The sequence below is a fragment of the Bombina bombina genome, chromosome 7 (assembly GCF_027579735.1).
Source record: "Bombina bombina isolate aBomBom1 chromosome 7, aBomBom1.pri, whole genome shotgun sequence".
Taxonomy (NCBI): Eukaryota; Metazoa; Chordata; class Amphibia; order Anura; family Bombinatoridae; genus Bombina; species Bombina bombina.
The window spans coordinates 110,239,211-110,258,357 of record NC_069505.1 but is presented as its reverse complement, the minus strand read 5'-3'; the positions used below and the strand labels follow the sequence as shown (position 1 = coordinate 110,258,357).

The 19,147-nt window shown below is 37.2% G+C and overlaps 1 protein-coding gene across 1 annotated transcript in view; it reads left to right on the top strand.

The window, feature by feature from the left end:
* Nucleotides 1-19,147, top strand: part of GALNT18 (polypeptide N-acetylgalactosaminyltransferase 18) — a 960,883-nt gene that overhangs the window by 901,210 nt on the left and 40,526 nt on the right. The window contains exon 10 of the mRNA XM_053720241.1: nt 14,406-14,570. Within this exon, the coding sequence (XP_053576216.1) occupies nt 14,406-14,570 (165 nt within the window). The remainder of the gene's footprint in view (nt 1-14,405; nt 14,571-19,147) is intronic.

The window sequence follows — 19,147 nt, the reverse complement described above, 5'->3', positions numbered from 1 at the left end:
GCCTCCTTTTGAAGGGTATTTGATGTTCCGGCTCGCTGCCATTGAGTTCCGTATGCTTGCCGCAGAGGTAGGTTGGAACAATGAAGCCCTTGTTGCCGCCTTCTTTCATGGGCTCTCTGATGCGATTAAAGACGAAGTTGCTGCCAGAGATTTACCAAAGATCTCGAGGCATTGGTGTCTTTTTTTATCCTAATTGACATCAGAATAAGTGAGAGGCCCTCTTTCAAGGAGCGCTTGTGGAAGCCTCCTGTTCCGTTGTCTCCTACGTGTTCGTTCCCACCCATGCCTCCCTCTCCTCCCATGCCTCCTGGTCCCGAGTCACCAGGTACTGCTGAGCCAATGCAGTTGGGATTCACGCATCTCTCTGCGGCGGAGAGGGCTCTGCCTCTATTGTGGGTTACAGGGCCACCTTTTGAAGTCTTGTCCTACATGGCCGGGAAACGCTCACACCTAGGTCCTATCTGGGGCAGACCTTGGGTGGTTTATCCTCGTTCCCGGACTCCTGGGTGGACTCCTCCATAGTGAACCAGGCTCTTGTTTACTCCTGTGCTGCTGGCTTTTTCATTGACAGTGCTTTTGTATCAAAGCACTCCATTCCTGTTTTGCCTCGGTCCGTTCCGCTTGCTATTGAGGCCATTGATGGCAGGCCCCTTCAGCCCGCACTCGTTACTCAGGAAACTGCTCCGTTATTCATGGCTGTTGGGGCACTCTATTTTGAAACCCTCCAGTTCCAGGTGATAAACTCTCTGCATTTTCCGGTTATTCTGGGTTATCCCTGGCTCCAAAAGCACAATCCCAGTCTCGACGGCGCAGGTATGAAATTTTGCTGTGGTCTCCGCAATGTATTTCCACTTGTCTATGGAAACCAGTTAAAGTCTTGTGCACGTCTTCGGTATCTCAATTGCCAGGAGTACTGAGAGTTCCTAGACATTTTTGACAGGGTGCGTGCCGGTACGTTGCCTCCTCACAGGTCTTACGATTGTGCCATAGACCTGCAACCCGGAGCCATTCCTCCTCAGGGCCGGGTTTACCCTCTGTCTGTTGCAGAGAATTGTGCTATGGAGGAGTATGTTGCCGATGCTCTGTCACGGGGGATCTTTGTGAAGAAAAAGGGTGGCGAGTTAAGACCATGCATTGATTATAGGGGTTTTAATCGTCTTACCATTAAGAATGCTTACCTTATTCCAGAACTGTTTGACCGCCTCAAGGGAGCTACGGTCTTTACTAAACTTGATTTGATAGGAGCGTACAATCTCGTTAGGATCAAGGAGGGCCACAAATGGAAAACAGCATTTAACACCAGGAGCGGGCATTATGAGTATCTTGTAATGCCCTTTGGCCTATGTAATGCTCCTGCTGTTTTCCAGGAATTTATTAATGATGTCCTACGAGATATATTGCAACAGTGTGTTGTGGTGTACTTAGACAACATCCTCATACACTCACCCACACTTGAGGCTCATCGTTCTGATGTTACACGGGTTCTTCAGAGACTACGTGAGAACGGCCTGTTTTGTAAACTCGAGAGATATGAGTTCCATCAGACTCAAGTAACCTTCCTAGGTTATGTTATCTCCGTTGCAGGGTTCTCCATGGATTCTGACAAGTTATCTGCAGTTCTGCAGTGGCCTCGCCCAGTTGGTCTTTGGTCTATTCAACGTTTTTTGGGGTTCACCAATTACTATAGAAAGTTTATTAAAAACTTTTCTTCCTTGGTCAAACCTATCACAGACATGACCCATAAAGAGAATGATCCACTCCATTGGTCACCTACTGCCATTAAGGCCTTTGATAGTCTTAAGACTGCCTTTGCTGCCGCTCCGGTTCTGGCTCATCCTAACCCTGTCCTGCCTTTCGTTTTGAGGTTGATGCGTCTGAGACTGGAGTAGGTGCCCTCTTGTCTCAACGTCCTACGCCTGATGGTTCCTTGCATCCGTGTGGTTTCTTCTCTAAGAAATTGTCTCCAGCAGAGTGCAATTATGAAATTGGTGACAGGGAATTACTGGCCATAATGTTGGCACTCAAGGAATGGAGGCATCTTCTCGAGGGTACTAGCGTGCCAGTGCTCATTCTTACTGACCACAAGAATTTAACTTATCTATCTGAAGCAAAACGTTTGTCGCCCCGACAGGCCAGATGGGCACTATTTTTGTCTCGGTTTAATTATGTGGTCTCCTACCTGCCTGGTAGTAATACAATTTTCACCTTTGTCCAAGGAGGAGTCTGTACCTACTCCAGTTATACCTCCTGACCATATTTTGGCTACCATACGTACTAATTTGACTTCTCCCTTGAGAGAGGAGATCCTGGCTGCAGTAACCAATGCATCTCCTGAGAAACCTAGTGGTAAGTGTTTTGTTCCTGAGAATCTTCGAACTAAACTTTTGCACACTTACCCTTATCCTAAAGCCGCAGGTCACCCAGGCAAGAACCAAATGATTTGGTCTGTCACTCGACAATTTTGGTGGCTAGCTCTTCGTTCTGATGTTGCTAAGGTGCCTCCTGCTCAGTTTGTGCACAGAATAAGACCCCTCGACATCTTCCTGTGGGTCTTCTTCAACCTATTGCTAATGGTGAGCATCCTTGGACACATCTTTCCATGGACTTCATTGTTGAGCTCCCTGTTTCCAATGGCAATTCTGTTATCCTTATGGTGGTTGACCGTTTTTCTAAAATGTCACATTGCATTCCATTGAAGAAGTTGCCTACCGCTCAGGAGCTTGCTTACATTTTTGCCCGGGAGGTCATCCGTTTACATGGGTTACCCAAGGAGATAGTGTCGGACCGGGGTAGCCAGTTTGTCTCCAGATTTTGGCGTTCCTTTTGTGCTCAAATGGGTATCCAGCTTTCCTTCTCCTCGGCATATCTCCCTCAATCCAATGGGGCTGCGGAACGGTCTAATCAAGCTCTGGAACAGTTCCTCCGTTGCTATGTCTCAGATCACCAAAATAATTGGTCTGAACTGTTACCTTGGGCAGAGTTTGCTCGTAATAGTGATATTAATGCTTCCTCCAAGTTATCCCCGTTCATGGCGAATTATGGGTTTCAACCATCCTTGTTGCCCGACTCATTCATGTCTCAGGGTATTCCAGCTTTGGAGGAGCATCTTCAGCAACTCCGTTTCACGTGGGTGCAGATTCAGGATTGCCTTTATCGTTCTATGCAGCGCCAGAAGTTCCAGGCTGATCGTAGGCGTCTGCCCGCGCCTTCCTACCAGATTGGTGAGAGAGTTTGGCTGTCCTCCCGCAACTTGAACCTTCGTGTGCCTTCCAATAAACTGGCTCCCCGTTATGTTGGTCCTTTTCGAATACCCTGACGGGTCAATCCTGTGGCCTACGCTCTTGACCTTCCTCCTGCAATGCGCATCTCCAATGTTTTTCATGTCTCCCTCTTGAAACAATTGGTTTTTAATCAGTTTACCACTGTGTTGCTTCGTCCCCGTCCTATCTTTATTGACAACCATGAGGAGTATGAGGTCAGCAGCATTATTGACTCTCGTATGTCCTGGGGCCGCGTACAGTATTTGGTTCACTGGAGGGGCTACGGTCCGGAGGAGCGTTCTTGGGTTCCCTCCTCTGATGTTCATGCTCCCGCCCTCCCCGGTGCCTTCCATGCCCGTTTCCCCAATAAGCCTTTTGTCCAACCGAGGGGGAGGGGTCGTTGAGGGGAGGGTACTGTCAGGGTTTTTTCCCTGCCTTGTTTGCCATGTGCTGCTGGCAGCCATTTTACTTACCTCTCTTGCAGACTCTTGTGCATACTGTGTGATGCTGCTTATTTCCTGCACTTCCTTTTATGGCCAGACTGGTGTACATCATCCGTGTGAGACAGGATGCAGTCTCAGAATTGTGATGTCATCACTTATTATTTAAAGGGCCTCTGTTCAGTATGCTTTGCCCTTGCGTTGTCTCAGACCTGTTTTTGAGAGCTCCTGTGTATTACCTGGCTGTCATCCGTCCCTCCTGGTTCCTGATTCCTGGCTTGTTCCTGACTCTGCTGTTCTCCTTGTTCCTGATTCCGGGTCGTCTGACTACTTGCTTTGGCTCCTGACTTGGCTCATCTGACTATTAGCTTTGGCTGTTGACTTGGCTCGTCTGAATACCAGCTCTGGTTTTGATTCCTGGCTTGTTATTTGACTTGTGGACTTTTTATTATTTTTTGCTATTAATAAAGTTGTGATTATTTTTGCACTTCTCGTCTGTCTGATTCCTGGCACCCTGACAACTCCTCAGTAAATTTACGTGCATGAGCTCAATGTTATCTATATGAAACACATGAACTAACGCCTCTAGTGGTGAAAAACTGTCAGCATGTATTTAGATTAGAGGCGGCCTTCAAGGTCTAAGAAATTTGCATATGAACCACCTAGGTTTAGATTTCAACTAAGAATACCAAGAGAACAAAGCAAGATTGATAATAAAAGTGAATTGGAAAGTTGTTTAAAATGGCATGCCCTATTTGAATCATGAAAGTTTTTTTTGGACTTTACTGTCACTTTAAATCATAAACTACCCTTAGATCCTTAAATATTTGTATTCCATGTGATCCCCAAATTAACTTCTAAACAGCACTCTGCCCTACTCCAAATAGCCATATGTAGTGCCAAACAAGTGATACCTGGGTTCTGGAAAACGGAGCCCACCCCCGCTTACCCTAGATATGTGGTCCACTCAGATAAAAGGCAATCTAAATTTGGAGAGATAACTTTACTATACCATAGGTAAACTAATTTTTTATTATGGAATTATGTTTTATTGAGAAGCTAGATATCCACCTAGGTCTGAGAGATTAGAACCTTCGGAACCTCACGATGATACAGAGGTCTAACATGGTTGCCCATTCTGTTGATAGACCTTGATATAAGAATCTCAATATTTCCCACCATACTAAACTCCCCCTCTCTAAATTATGGCCCTAAGCTCCTTAGGAAGCTAAATAGGCTCACCAACCCGATACGGAACACACCAAATTATCAGTTCAAGCAAAGTACTGTAGCTATAAACAATTATGTCCTGTGTCTCACTTTTCTTCTTTTCCTTTCTCTCCTTCTTAACTTATTCTTTCCCCCTTTCACTTTCTTCTACTTGTATGGAAGATTTCTATATTTGCAAATTATTTTGAACCATTCTTATGTTGCAATGAATAATTGAAGCCTGCTGAATGGACTACAATATAAGGGCACTTTTATGGCTTCAGCATGGGATGAATCCTGCAGCCATTTTTTATGTTAACTGTGCATCATACTCTTTTATTTGTTAGGTAACAAAAGTGTGAATAAACATTCTTAATTCTGTGAAATTGAGATTAATGGTTGACTGTGATACATAAGCTCACTGTTTTGTCAAAAGTGTTATAAATAAAAATGTAAATAAATGGTAAAAACCCAGATAAATACATAATAGATAGATAGATAGATAGATAGATAGATAGATAGATAGACGATAGCTTAATATATGGTGAATAGAAAGATAGACATATAAAAACAAACATAGATAAATAAATACATAATAGAAAGATAGACAAACACACAGAAAACAAGACCATCTTTGAAAGACAGGCAGTTCCTTGACACAAAAAATGTTTAGGGCCACTGATAAGCTGCAAATTACCATTAGCTTTCTCATCTTTACATCCACATATAAACATCCATCACTTATTTAGTCAGATGCAACCTATGCATTAAAACAGCTGAATCAATACAAGAAATTAGAGCGGCAGGAGATTCTGAAGAGGATATAATCCTATGATCATTATGTAATTTCTTGTCCCCTAATATCAGCAGATGGTTGTTTTTATTACAGAGATAATATGCAACCATAGTCAAATAAATTATGGGGAAATAGTCTAAGATGTCTATCCAAAATAACCAGGTTTCACTCTTGCAAAATGTCATTCTTGCTAAATGAATTATGGAGGTCCTATGCAGTAGTGTATGTTTTGTGTCAGGTATTTATTAACAGGAACGCAAATGTTGTTGTTTTTCTCTTTATTGCGTCTAAAATGTATTAGTTTTATTAAAAAAAAAAAATGTAAAATGGATGCCCCTTTACTGAGACAAATACATTTTTGTTTTGTTATGCTTGCGTGTCACTGTCAATCAATAAAGCAATTGGAGATCTGATTATCATCCATTGAGAAAGTGCTATGGGCTTCAAAATCAAAATAAATAACTTTAAAGGGACATTACATACTAAATAAATGCTAGATAGAATTATGCATTAAAACAAAGGTAAAAGCAAATGCCAAAACGAATGTCCATCACAAAAACATAAAAACATGAAATCCTTTTATTATTCCATCTTTAAAATCAATATTACTGAAGAGAAACTGTATCACTAATGATAGGCATGGAACTAGCAATGCTTACACGATACGCGTTTCTGCACACCAATTTCCTTAATGATGTGTATCTCACATTTCTAGCATACTGTATTTTATAGTGTAGCCTCACAAATGTTATTACACGGTAAATAAACAGTGCACCATTGACTTATACATTTTGTAATAGTAGCAAGTTATTTACTTAAAGTGAATGTAAATTTTGAAGCTAAAGTGCCCGTTTTTTAAAAATTCGATTAAAAACAGGGGCACTTTAATTCATCAAAATTTACATTTCACTTGTGTTGTGAAAAAATACTTACCTTTTAAACTTTACAGCAGCTCCAGCTTCCTCCGGTCGTTGCCAGCCATTTCTGATGTCAGAAATGATGGATAGGTCATCCTCCAATCACGGCTTCCCCACCGGGGGATCAGTGTCTGATTCAATGCCGTAATTGGAGGAAGCCGGATTCCTCATTTTAGACCCAGGAATAGGCTTTGCGACGGGTGGAGGAAGCTGGAACTGCTGTCAAGATTAAAAGGTAAGTATTCTTTTCTCAACAGGAGTGAAATGTAAATTTTGATGAATTAAAGTGCCCCTGTTTTTAATCAAATTTTTAAAAACCGGGCACTTTAGCATCAAAATTTACATTCACTTTAATATTGTATACATTATAACAATATAAACATTCTAATGATATGTTATACTGTGTTTCATAATATTAATCAAAAGGAACCTCTACTGCATTCAAAAATTGTCATACTTAGACCAAACATGGCAGAATAGAAGTATCATAGTAAAACTGTATACTTTACTGATTCATTTCAGAATACCATTATTATAATTGGGATGTGGGATTCATTAAATCATTTAATTACTAATAATTGTACAAATCTACCACATATCATTAAACATATAAGCTTACATTATATTCCTTATTTAACCCTTGTGCATGGTGTGTTTGTTGTTTGGAGCAGATCCAGAATAGATGCCTTTGATCTAATTTTTGCTCTCTACTGTGCCCCCCCCCCCCCCATGTCTAAAACCCTGTCCTGTTGTGAAATTTAAAATGAGAGATGCCACCCAACATTTCTTGGCCACAGAAGTTGTTGAGAAGGAGTCTTCAATATCTCTCAAATGTTGTAGGATTCAGTTTTTTTACTACATATAACTAAATATTTTATGTTACAAACTAAAAATGTTTTTGAACTTTCCATTTAAAGTAAGTCACATTGACATTTCATATAATAATGTTTTTGGCTTTTGACTATGAAAATTAATTAAAGGTACATTTAGGTGATTTTGTTAGTAAAAACATAGTATAACAGGCATTGTTTTACAGTCGAGGGACACTGTTTATTTTATCTTCTCCAGTGATTAGAGACAGATTTCAATGAGCTCCTGCCTTGATCAAGCAATCATAGTGTAGCATGTTGCAGGGTTAGCCCAGGTTTCAGAAGATTTTCAAATTTTATTCATCATTCATCACAAATTTCTGATGAATTTTAATCTGAAGGTGTAATTGTCATTTTTTTTGTCTGCACCTTTTGTAACACTGTGACCTAGTGTAACGTGGCGAGGTAGCAGCAATACAGCTAGAAAAACTGTGCATAAAAATCTCGTAGGCCAAGCACTTATGTATGAGACATGAAATGTGTGACAATGAGCTGAGCACTTGTATCTCAATGGCAGTGCCACCTGCTAAAGCAGCACAAGTAGATTTATATGGCTTATGTTGGAAGAGGTTAAAGGACCAGTAAATACAGTGGATTTGCATGATCGACAAATACCTGATAAAAAGACAATGCAATAGCACTTAGTCTGAATTTCAAATGAGTAGTGGTTGGGTTTTTTTCTGGCAAATTTCAAAGTTATGTCTCATTCCACTCCCCCTGTATCATGTGACAGCCATCAGCCAATCACAAATATGTTCTGTATATTCTGTGATTTCTTTGCATATACTCAGTTGGAGCTGATGACTCAAAGTGTCAATTTAAAGTTGTTTAACATTGCATTCTTTATCTGAATCATGACAGTTTAATTTTAACTTGAGTGTCCCTCATAATAAATGTGAGAATATGTCAGCACCAAACCAGGAGCATTTGAACAGAGATTTTAACTTTCTTGAATCTAAAAGACAATTTTTTAAAATGTCACTTTTTTTTTTTGTAAAACAAATAATTCTGTGCTGAAAACTAAGAGAACATTTTTCAAGCTATTGGGATGTGACACTTGCCACTAACAGAGCACCAAAATGTACTCGCTGTTAGTTTAAAAAAAGAAAAGCTTTTTATGCAGCAAATATTTTAAAGAGCCATGAAACCACAATATTTTCTTTTAATATTCAGAAAGAGCATATAATTTTAAGCAAATAACTTCTATTATCCTTTTTTCTTCATTCTCTTGGTATCCTTTGCTATAGGAGCATCAATACACTACTGGGAGCTAGCTAAAAATATCAGGAAACATATATGCAACCACCAACCAGCAGCTAGTTCCCAGTACTGTTTGCTGCTCCTACGTCTACCTAGGTGTGTTTTACAGCAAAGATGGAAGCAAATTTGATAATACAAGTAAATTGGAAAGTTGTTTCAAATTGTATGTTCTATCTAAATGATAGCTTAATTTTGACTTTACTGACCCTTTAATTTGTTTAAATAGTGGTTTGTCATTTTTTTATGATTTAGCTACCTTTAAAGAGACAGTAACTTTGTAATATAAAATGTATAATTATACATAGTATATGTTGATTATTTATTTTGCCCCCTTTTATGTAGGTTTACTACAAGAATTGTGGGGTTTCTGAGAATTAGAAATCCACACTGTATGTTTCAGAAGCCTATCCCTTTTATATATTTGTTTCCAATTTTCTAATAAAATGACAGTGGCTATCAGTGTCTACGGCTGTAACAAGTTCAAATCGGCTTCTCCAAATAAGGCAAGGGCTGAAGACATTTAAATATAAGCGCTGCAATGAAGGTGTTAATATATTCAGAAAGTTTTCACACTCATAGTGTATGTTAATTTATTGCAAGACTACTGAAAAGTCTTGTAATTGCAAGGTGTTTACAAGCCATAGCTAGCATTATCTGCAAGCAGCTTATATTTATTGCAGTTTTTCTTGAAACAATATTAATATAGTTACTGGATACAATTCAGTTGCATATTTTCCAGCTTAAAAGATCTATATCTCTGTTTGAAGTCAAACAGCTGATATATATATACTGTATATACATACACACACACTATGGGGCATATGTATCAAGCTTGATGGCCCCTGTTTCTGGCGAGTCATCAGACTCGCCAGAAACAGCAGTTATGAAGCAGCGGTTACAAAGACCGCGGCTCCATAACCTGTCCGAACACACATCGCTGGAAATTGACACCCCCTGCTGGCGGCCCATTGGCCACAAGTCTGCAGGGGGCGGCGTTGCATCTCTTGTGAGCTGCTGGTGCAATGCTGAATACGGCGAGCGTATTGCTCGCCGTATTCAGCGAAGTCTGGCGGACCTGATCCGCACTGTCGGATCAGGTCCACCAGACTTTGATAACTATGTAACTGTGTATGTATGTATATATATATTTTTTTTTGTTTGTTTGTTTGTTTGTTTGAACAATTGAATGACCAGGGTTCTGTGTATGTGGTCATATTGGATAGAGAGAAATAAGGGCATACCTAATTTGGCTGATTACTGCATTTCACAGAGTGCATCACACCTGCATAGGGTGCAGATTACTCTGGATTCATTTTACAAGAAAAAAGAAAGCAGCATTTTACCAAGAATGTAGAGGGGACCTGCTGTTTTTTTATATATATATATATATATAAATCTAGCACCTGTCCTAAGCAATTCCTCCTGCTTTTACCCTTATTTTTGTAATAGTTTGCATGCAGACTATGTTTTCACAGCTTTTCTATTCTTACAGTAAATGTAAGTATAGAAACTTTCATTATAGCTAGGGATACCACAAGCAGAATTAGTTATTTCACGTCAATATAAAAGGTAAAGGAAATATTTTTAAACAATTAAATACACTCCTGCAGGTAAAATAAATCATTGGGAACTAATTAAAGGGAAGAAAACAATTAGGCTAAACTGTCCCCTTAAATTAAATATAAAAACTGAATTGCAAAGTTTTTTAATTTAAAGATTTAATGAGACAACATTTTGCATTTCATGTCCCTTTAAATTCTAGTTTATGTTTCTTTTATTACAGCAGAAAACCATACTTACAGTGATCCAATCACTTTATATCAGTATTGTTAAGATTATTTAACTGTATGGAGTGTCTGGTAACTGTACTTCTAGACAAAGACAAAAAGTGACCTGAGTGTCAATACCAACATGGCAAAACTACATGCTGCTTTTGGTAGAAGTCAATCAGCATATTAAATGCATTATTACTTTGAAAGTAAACACATTTTTTGGTTCCTGAACCTTTGTGCATCTCCAGACCATTTATCACATTTAGGAAAGTGTTTTTATTTTTGGCTCCAAGGACATCTTGTATGTTTTTGAATATTCCTTAAAATATATTCAGTTCTCCTAAGAAACCACACATTAGGTCAGAATGCTTTAATAAGTAAATCCGGCACACGCTAACATAATTTAACCTACGTGTGACATTTTGTGCTATTTAAGGGCATTTGCATGGGGAGTTCTACCTTCTCTCCCAAGCAGCACAGCACATACAAAGGTTACATTACTTTTCATAGATTAGAAAGTTGTGAAGATGAATCAGAGCTTTGGAAAATTTCCAGCAGTGCCTAAAAAAACATGTTGCTTAAAATTGTGTTGCACAGTAGTTTGGCACAGGCATACAAACTGGGAGATAAGTTCATTTATCTTCCAATTCACTCAGCAGTAGAGCTCAGTACAACTGAAACCTTTATCTGTCCAGTCTTTTATCATCCTTGTGTTTAAACTTTCCAATGACAAAAAAAACTGTCAACAAACTTACCAAAGTAATTCTGAGTCACTGTGTGATTTTATTACATTAAAAGTTTCACCAGCATTTAGTTAGCAGAGACTGGAGCAAAGTAGATTTGTATTCTGTATTTTTGTTATGCGCTTAATGTTATTAAAGGGACAGTCAACTCAATTTGTTTTATTATTTAAAAAGATAGATAATCCCTATATTACCCATTCCCTAGTTTGTACAGAAAACATTGTTATATTAATACACTTTTTACCTCTGTGATTACCTTGTTTCTAAGCATCTTCTGACAGCCCCCTGATAACATGACTTTAAATTTATTATCTATTGACTTGCAAATTAGTGCTGTGTTGTTAGAATGCACGGGTGTCAGCACAATGTTCTCTATATGGCTCACATGAACTAGCACTCCCCTGTTGTGAAAAGCAAATACAAAAGCATGCAATCATGTTGCTGTCTTTAGGGACTTAGAAACAGACAGAAATGTAGAGGTTTAAAGGTTATAAAGTATATTAATATAACAATGTTTGTTGTGCAAAGCTGGGGAATGGGTAGTAAAGGCGTTATCTATGTTTTTAAACAATAACAATTTTTGTGTTGACTGTCCCTTTAAGATCTTGAGTCAGACAAATATGTTTATTATCATACCTACCACTGAACTAACATTAGAATCTGAATTGATAAAATGGATAAAATACTGTAAATTAAGGGACAGAATACTGTAAATGATTCCCCTTAATTTGCTTCCAAAGCCTTGTTATATTAGCAGCAGAGTATAAATTGTATGAAAATGTAAGGTTTATTTTTGTATATGAAATAGCTGATTTTGTTCTTTGAAGCCACAACTCATTAAAATAGGAAGAGTTTGCACCAATGCATCATTATCTTATCTCTATCTGTATAACAGTTCTCAATTCTTAAAGAGAATAATTTAAAATTAACATTTTATTACTTATCTCTCCTACTCCAACTAGGAGTGTAATTTCTTATGATGGATAGTTTTACATAGCTTTGTTTATAGCCAATTTAAGTATTTACATTTTCAGTATAGGTGGGTATACCACAGGCAGCTTTTCCAAATACAGAAATAAAGTTAAAGGATCTATTTATAAACAATTTAATGCACTCCTGGTGAAATTAACCATTGGGAGCATATTAAAGGAACGAAAATGTTTCAGTACACTGTCCCTTTAATGGTAAGCATAATTATGTATTCAAAGCAAAGATTAGCTTGAGAATAGTATGTAGATGTATTTTTTAATTTTATATTAAACATTGAGCATATTAATATAAAGTCTTAGTTTCTATAAAGTACTTTAATTTATATATGTTAATAGGTGCTGCCATCTTAAAATTTAGGTTTTCCCTTATCTATCTCTTCTGCTGAGGACAATTAGACACATATTAAACAGGCAATTAAATTAAAGAGAGTGGCACACAAGGCTGTATGGAATATAGGGTTAGTAAAGTAACTATCTAGCACAGTCTTGTTTGCACACTCTGTTATTGCCTGTTTCATATATGTGCTTAATTGTCTTCAGCTGAAGAGTTAGATAAGAGAAAATCTAGTTTTCAACATGGTGGAGCCTATTATAAAATCTTAGTGGAATTGAGAAAAAACAATTTTCAGTTAATTTTCAGTTAATTTGCAAGGAAAGATGATACAATAAGTAATGCAAATATATTGCAAAGTTTAAAAGACACAACATCTAAAGGCTATATGCTTCACAAAAAAATAAAAGGGACAGTAAACAGCTTAAAATGTTTACATAAAAGTTTATGCATAATGAAAGAACTGCATTATATTTGGATTATTTATTTTGCCTTGTTTTTATTTAATTTAGCTCTGAAAATTTAGTAATTTCTAATTTTCAGAACTTGAAATGCACCCTGACATATGAAGGCTAATCCTGCTACATACATGTCCCTAATTGGCTTTATCCAATAACAACTGCAAAACAATTCACTTTACACTAACTTTATGACAGTGACTAAAGTCCAGATTGGCTCCTTGAGTAAGTTAAATTGGTGGTTGGGATGTTGCAAATTTGTTTTTATTATTTTGTCATTTATCATCTATCTGTATAGTGATGCAAAATTCAGTAGTGCAATGTATAAATAAATGTAGTAAAGAAAAGACGCTAATTTGTTTTAAAAACATTACGACTTGGCTAATACAGAAATATCTTGTAATTACAAGGTGTCCGTTTAAATGGACATTGTACACTAGATTTCTCTTTGCATAAATGTTTTGTAGATGATCCATTTATATAGCCCATCTTGGGGTGTTTTTGTAACAATGTTTAGTTTTGCTAACCAAGACCCAACGTTTTAGATGTATACTGATGTCTACAGATTCATGCAGCTCCTTGTATAATCTGTATTTTTCATATGCTGGGGGGGGGGGGGGGAGTGTCTGCTCTAACTCCTATTTCTTAGCCCCTTTCACTGGGTGTCCCGGCCTAACCTCATCAACAGTGTTAAACTGGGAATCTCTAAGTAAGTTTTTAAAAGGTTTTATTCTGGATTTTTTAGATCAGTATCTGAGCATATTATTCTTTATAGTAGTGTCTATTACATGCAGTTTTAAGAACATTGATGTATACTGTCCCTTTAACCTTCTCTCCAGCAGCTTAGATGGGACACACTTTTTAGATTCATTAAAGGGACACTGAACCCAAATTTTTTCTTTTGTACTTCAGAAAGAGCATGCAATTTTAAGCAACTTTCTAATTTACTCCTATTATCAATTTTTCTTCGTTCTCTTGCTATGATTATTTGAAAAAGAAGACATCTAAGCTTTTTTTTGGTTTGAGTACTCTGGACAGCACTTTTTTATTGGTGGATGAATTTATCCACCAATCAGCAAGGACAACCCAGGTTGTTCACCAAAAATGGGCCGGCATCTAAACTTACATTCTTGCATTTCAAATAAAGATACCAAGAGAATGAAGAAAATTTGATAATAGAAGTAAATTAGAAAGTTGCTTAAAATTTCATGCTCAATCTGAATCACAAAAGAAATTTTTTGGGTACAGTGTCCCTTTAAATCTCATTCAGCTTAAACAAGCGGTAGGAGTGTCAATTCTAACTGATTTGCATGATGAACTGCATGTTTTGTAAAGCTGATGAAGTGTTTCCTTGTTTGCAGAGCGTTTACTACACAAGTAACCAGCAGCTCCACGTGGGAGTCCTCAGTCCAACGATTGATGACGATGACAACAGATGTCTGGTTGATGTAAACAGCAAGCCAAGACTGATTGAATGCAATTATGCCAAAGCAAAGCGAATGAAACTTTACTGGCATTATATTCAGGTATTTAGCAATATTCTTTAAATAGAAATTTATGTTTAGATCACATTTGAAAAAAAAAGTTGAGTTTATAAAATATCTGCACCGGGTATGATTTTTCTCTCTCACCTTGCTATAATTGCCAAGCTGATTAAACTTTAAAAACATTATTCTAATGCATTAATTAAAGGGACAGTAAACAATTTATTTTTACTACAATTTTGCACCATGTGCATAGTAGGATCCGAATGCGGAAGTAAGCAGCGGCTCGTGCCTTTTGGATATTTTTGTAGCCGTATTGATTCTTGTAAAAGATCCCCACTCTTAACATCTGGATATGCACAGATCTTGGTGTGGGAATCACAGGAATCAACCCAGCTACGAAAATATCCGAAGGACACAAGTGGTTCCTTCCACATTTGGATCCTTACGAAGGATCCGAATGTAGATCCCTAGTGCACAGTTAGTTACTTCAATGATACGCGCACCTTCAAAAAAATATACTTATTTTGATGTTCCGCAAAGTACTTTGTTGATCTCCTCAAGTCTTCATTCCTGGCGGGAGGTGTTTTAACAGTGTCACTTTGCAGAAAATCAAAATAAGTTTTTTTTTTTTTAGAAGGTGCGCATATAATTGAAGTAACTAACTGTGCACATGCTGCACAATTGTAGTAAACATATAATTTAGTGTCCATATAAATGCTTTAACCCTTTCCTGCCAGGGCTAAAGTGTCTACATCGGAACAACTGTTCCGATGTAGACAAATTGAAATCACGCGATCGTGCACCGATCACAAGATTTTAATTATTGGATTGCGTCTGGGGGGCATCCCTACAACCCTAGGAACGCCCTCCAGACCACAATCAATTTCAGGAAGCACAGAAGGCTTCCGGACAGCCGTTGGCTAAGACCTTCTATTCCGTCATAACGGCTCTAAATCCCAGTGTAATTATGACGGAATAGAACGGCATAACGGCATTAAAAGGTTAATCTGTTAGTTTCATGTTTATTATGTGTTTAGCCTTTCCAATGGGTTAAATAAAGCAGTATTTTTTTAACACAAAAGAAATGTCTTGTAATTACAAGGCCTTACGTCCCCTTTAACTTCCAGGAATAGCAGTTAACTTTGTCACTGTGCAAGCAGAAAACGAAAACTACGTTTGTTTTATTGCAATGTTCATTCATTAACACCTAGTAATTAACTCCATAGCAAAGATATATATTTATATAAGTTCCTTTTCTTACCATACCACCGGCCGCCTCTCTGAGGTTTTTTTTTCTTTCTAAATGTGGCATCCAATCATATTGCGTGCATAACTCTGGTGCGTACGGCACACAATATGATTTGAATTAGTTAAAAAAAACACACACAAAACACACACACACACAAAAAAAACACTCAACAGAGAGACGGCCGGCGGTGCGGTAAGAAAAGGAACTTATATCAATATATATCTTTGCTATGGAGCTAATAACTAAGGGTTGATGAATGAATGTGCACCGCGAGAAAGTTTTATGTTCCTTTAGAGGGACAGTCAACAGTACACCAAAATTATTGTTTAAAAACATAGACACCGCCTTTACTACCCATTCCCCAGCTTTGCACAACCAACATTGTTATATTAATATACTTTATAACATTTAAACCTCTACATTTCTGCCTGTTTCTAAGCTACTACAGACAGTCTCTTATCACATGCTTTTTTTATTAGCTTTTCACAACAAGAGACTGCTAATCTATGTGAGCCATATAGATAACATTGTGCTCACTCCCGGAGTTATGCACGACACAGCACTAATAGGCTAAAATGAAAGTCAATAGATAATAAATAGCCATGTGATCGGGGGCTGTTAAAAGAGGCTTAGATACAAGGTAATCACAGAGGTAAAAAGTGTATTAATATAACTGTGTTGGTTATGCAAAACTGAGGAATGGGTAATAAAGGGATTATCTATCTTTTTAGACAAAAACATTTTTGGAGTTGACTGTCCCTTTAAAGGGACAGTCTAGTATAAATTAAACTTTCATTATTCAGATAGGACTATTAATTTTAATCAACTTTCCAATTTACTTTTATCATCAAATTAGTTTTTTCTCTTGGTATTCTTAGTTTAAACTAAACATAGGTAGGCTCATATGCTAATTTCTAAACCTTTGATGGCTGCCTCTTATCATATGCTTTTTAAATCTCTTTTCAACACAAAGAGACAGAAAGTACACATGGGCCATATAGATAACACTGTGTTCAGGCACAGGGGGTTATTTAAGATTTAGCACAAAACAATGCTAAATTTAAGACAATAGATAATAAACAGTCAGTCATGTGATCAGGGGGCTGGAAGAGGTTCCTAGATACAAGGTAATCACAGAGGTAAAAAGTATATTAATATAACTATGTTGGTTATGCAAAACTGGGGAATGAGTAATAAAGGGTTATCTATCTTTTAAAACAATAACAATTCTATGGTTGACTGTCCCTTTAAGTCAAAACAATACTTTAATATTTAGTCAATTTTGAGTTAGAAATAGACTGTAACAGCCATCCATGAGACGTAAATCTAATGCTTTGTTTTCCTGTTGCATTATAGTAACAGGTATAATTCTGATAACAGGACATAGGATAAGACACAGGTTTTTTCAGATTGAATCTGGCCATTACATTGTGATATTTCTGTGCACAAAGTGGGTAATGCTACACTTAGGTGACTATTTTCTTCTAAAAGGCTCAGAGAAAAATATACACTTTTAGCTCAAAACTCACAAACAACTCTGTGTAATGTAATTTGCGCTTATTCTCTGCTTCAACAAAATCTTTTTTGACAATTGATGTTGATAAAATATACAACAGGAAGAAAAGAGGGAATGTAAGTGATGTATAAGTAATAATCACATTCTCAGCAGCCCTCACTAGATTCTATTTCTGTTATGTGGAAAACTGCAGCTCAGCAATAAACTTAAAGGGACAGTCTACACTAGAATTTTTATTGTTTAAAAAGATAGCTGATCCCTTTGTCACCCATTCCCCAGCTTTGCATAACCAACACAGTTATATTTATATATGTTTTACCTCTGTGATTACCTTGTATCTAAGCCTCTGCAGACTGCCCCTTATCTCCGTGCTTTTGATAGACATGCAGTTTAGCCAATCAGTGCAAACTCCTAAATAACTCCACGGGACTGAGCACCACATTATCTATATGGCACACACGAACTAGTACTGTCTAACTGAAAAACTTTCAAAATGCTCTGAGCTAAGAGGCTGTTTTCAGTGGTTTAGAAATCAGTTTGTGCCTACCTAGGTTTAGCTTTTCAAAAATACCACCAAGGGAGCAAAGCAAATTTAATGATAAAACTCAAATAAAAAGTTGTTTAAAATTGCATGCCCTATCTGAATCATGAAAGTTTAATTTTGACTTGACTGTCCCTTTAAGTAGATGTTTTTACATGAACCTTAAAGGGATAGTAAACACTAAAAATGTTATTGTTTAAAAAGATAGATAATCCCTTAATTTACCATTCCCCCTGTTTTGCATAACCAACACTGTTATAGAAATATACTTTTTACCTCTGAAATTACCTTGTTTCTAAGCTTCTGCAGACTGCCTCCTTATCTCAAATCTTTTGACAGACTTGCATTTCAGGCAATTAGTGCTGACTCTTAAATAACTTCACGTGCATGAGCACAATGTTATTTATATGAACCACATGAACTAATACCCTCTAGCTGTGAAAAACTGTCAAATGCATTCAGATAAGAGGCAGCCTTTAATGGCTTAGAAATTAGCATATGAGCCTACCTAGGCTAAGCTTTCAACTAAGAATAGCAAGGGAACAAAGCAAATTAGATGATAAAAGTAAATTAAAAAGTTGTTTTAAATTACACGCCCTACCTGAATCATGACAGTTTAATTTGGACTTTACTATCCCTTTAAATGACCACTGTTAAATGATGTATTCTTTTTTTTTAACTGATATTTCCAGAATAAAACTGTTCATTTATATTAAAGGGACATAATACTCATATGTTAAATCACTTGAAACTGATGCAGTATAACTGTAAAAAGCTGACCGGAAAATATCACCTGAGCATCTCTATGTAAAAAAGGAAGATATTTTACCTCACAATCTCCTCAGCTCAGCAGAGTAAGTTCTGTGTAAAAAGTTATACTCAGCTGCTCCCAGCTGCAGGTAAAAAAATAAAAAAATGAAGAAATGAACAGCAGCCAATCAGCATCAGCAGTGCTGAGGTCATGAACTCTTTTACTGTGATCTCATAAGATTTGACTTAACTCTCATGAGATTTCATAGTAAGCTGAATAGGGAAATAATATGAGAGTGCATGAGGCTCATCCCCTAAGCTGTCCCAGGACAGACACACTAATATGCTGCTTAGAAATCCTTTACAATGGGAGGTAGCTACTGAGAAACTTTTGAGGTAAAATATCTCTCTTTTTTACATAGAGATGTTCAGGAGATATTTTCTAGTCAGCTTTTTACAGCTACGCTGCATCACTTTCAAGTGTTTAAACATTTGGGTATTATGGCCCTTTAATACAGGTGTGTTATTTTATCAGCCACTGAGCAGTTAGTATATAAGGA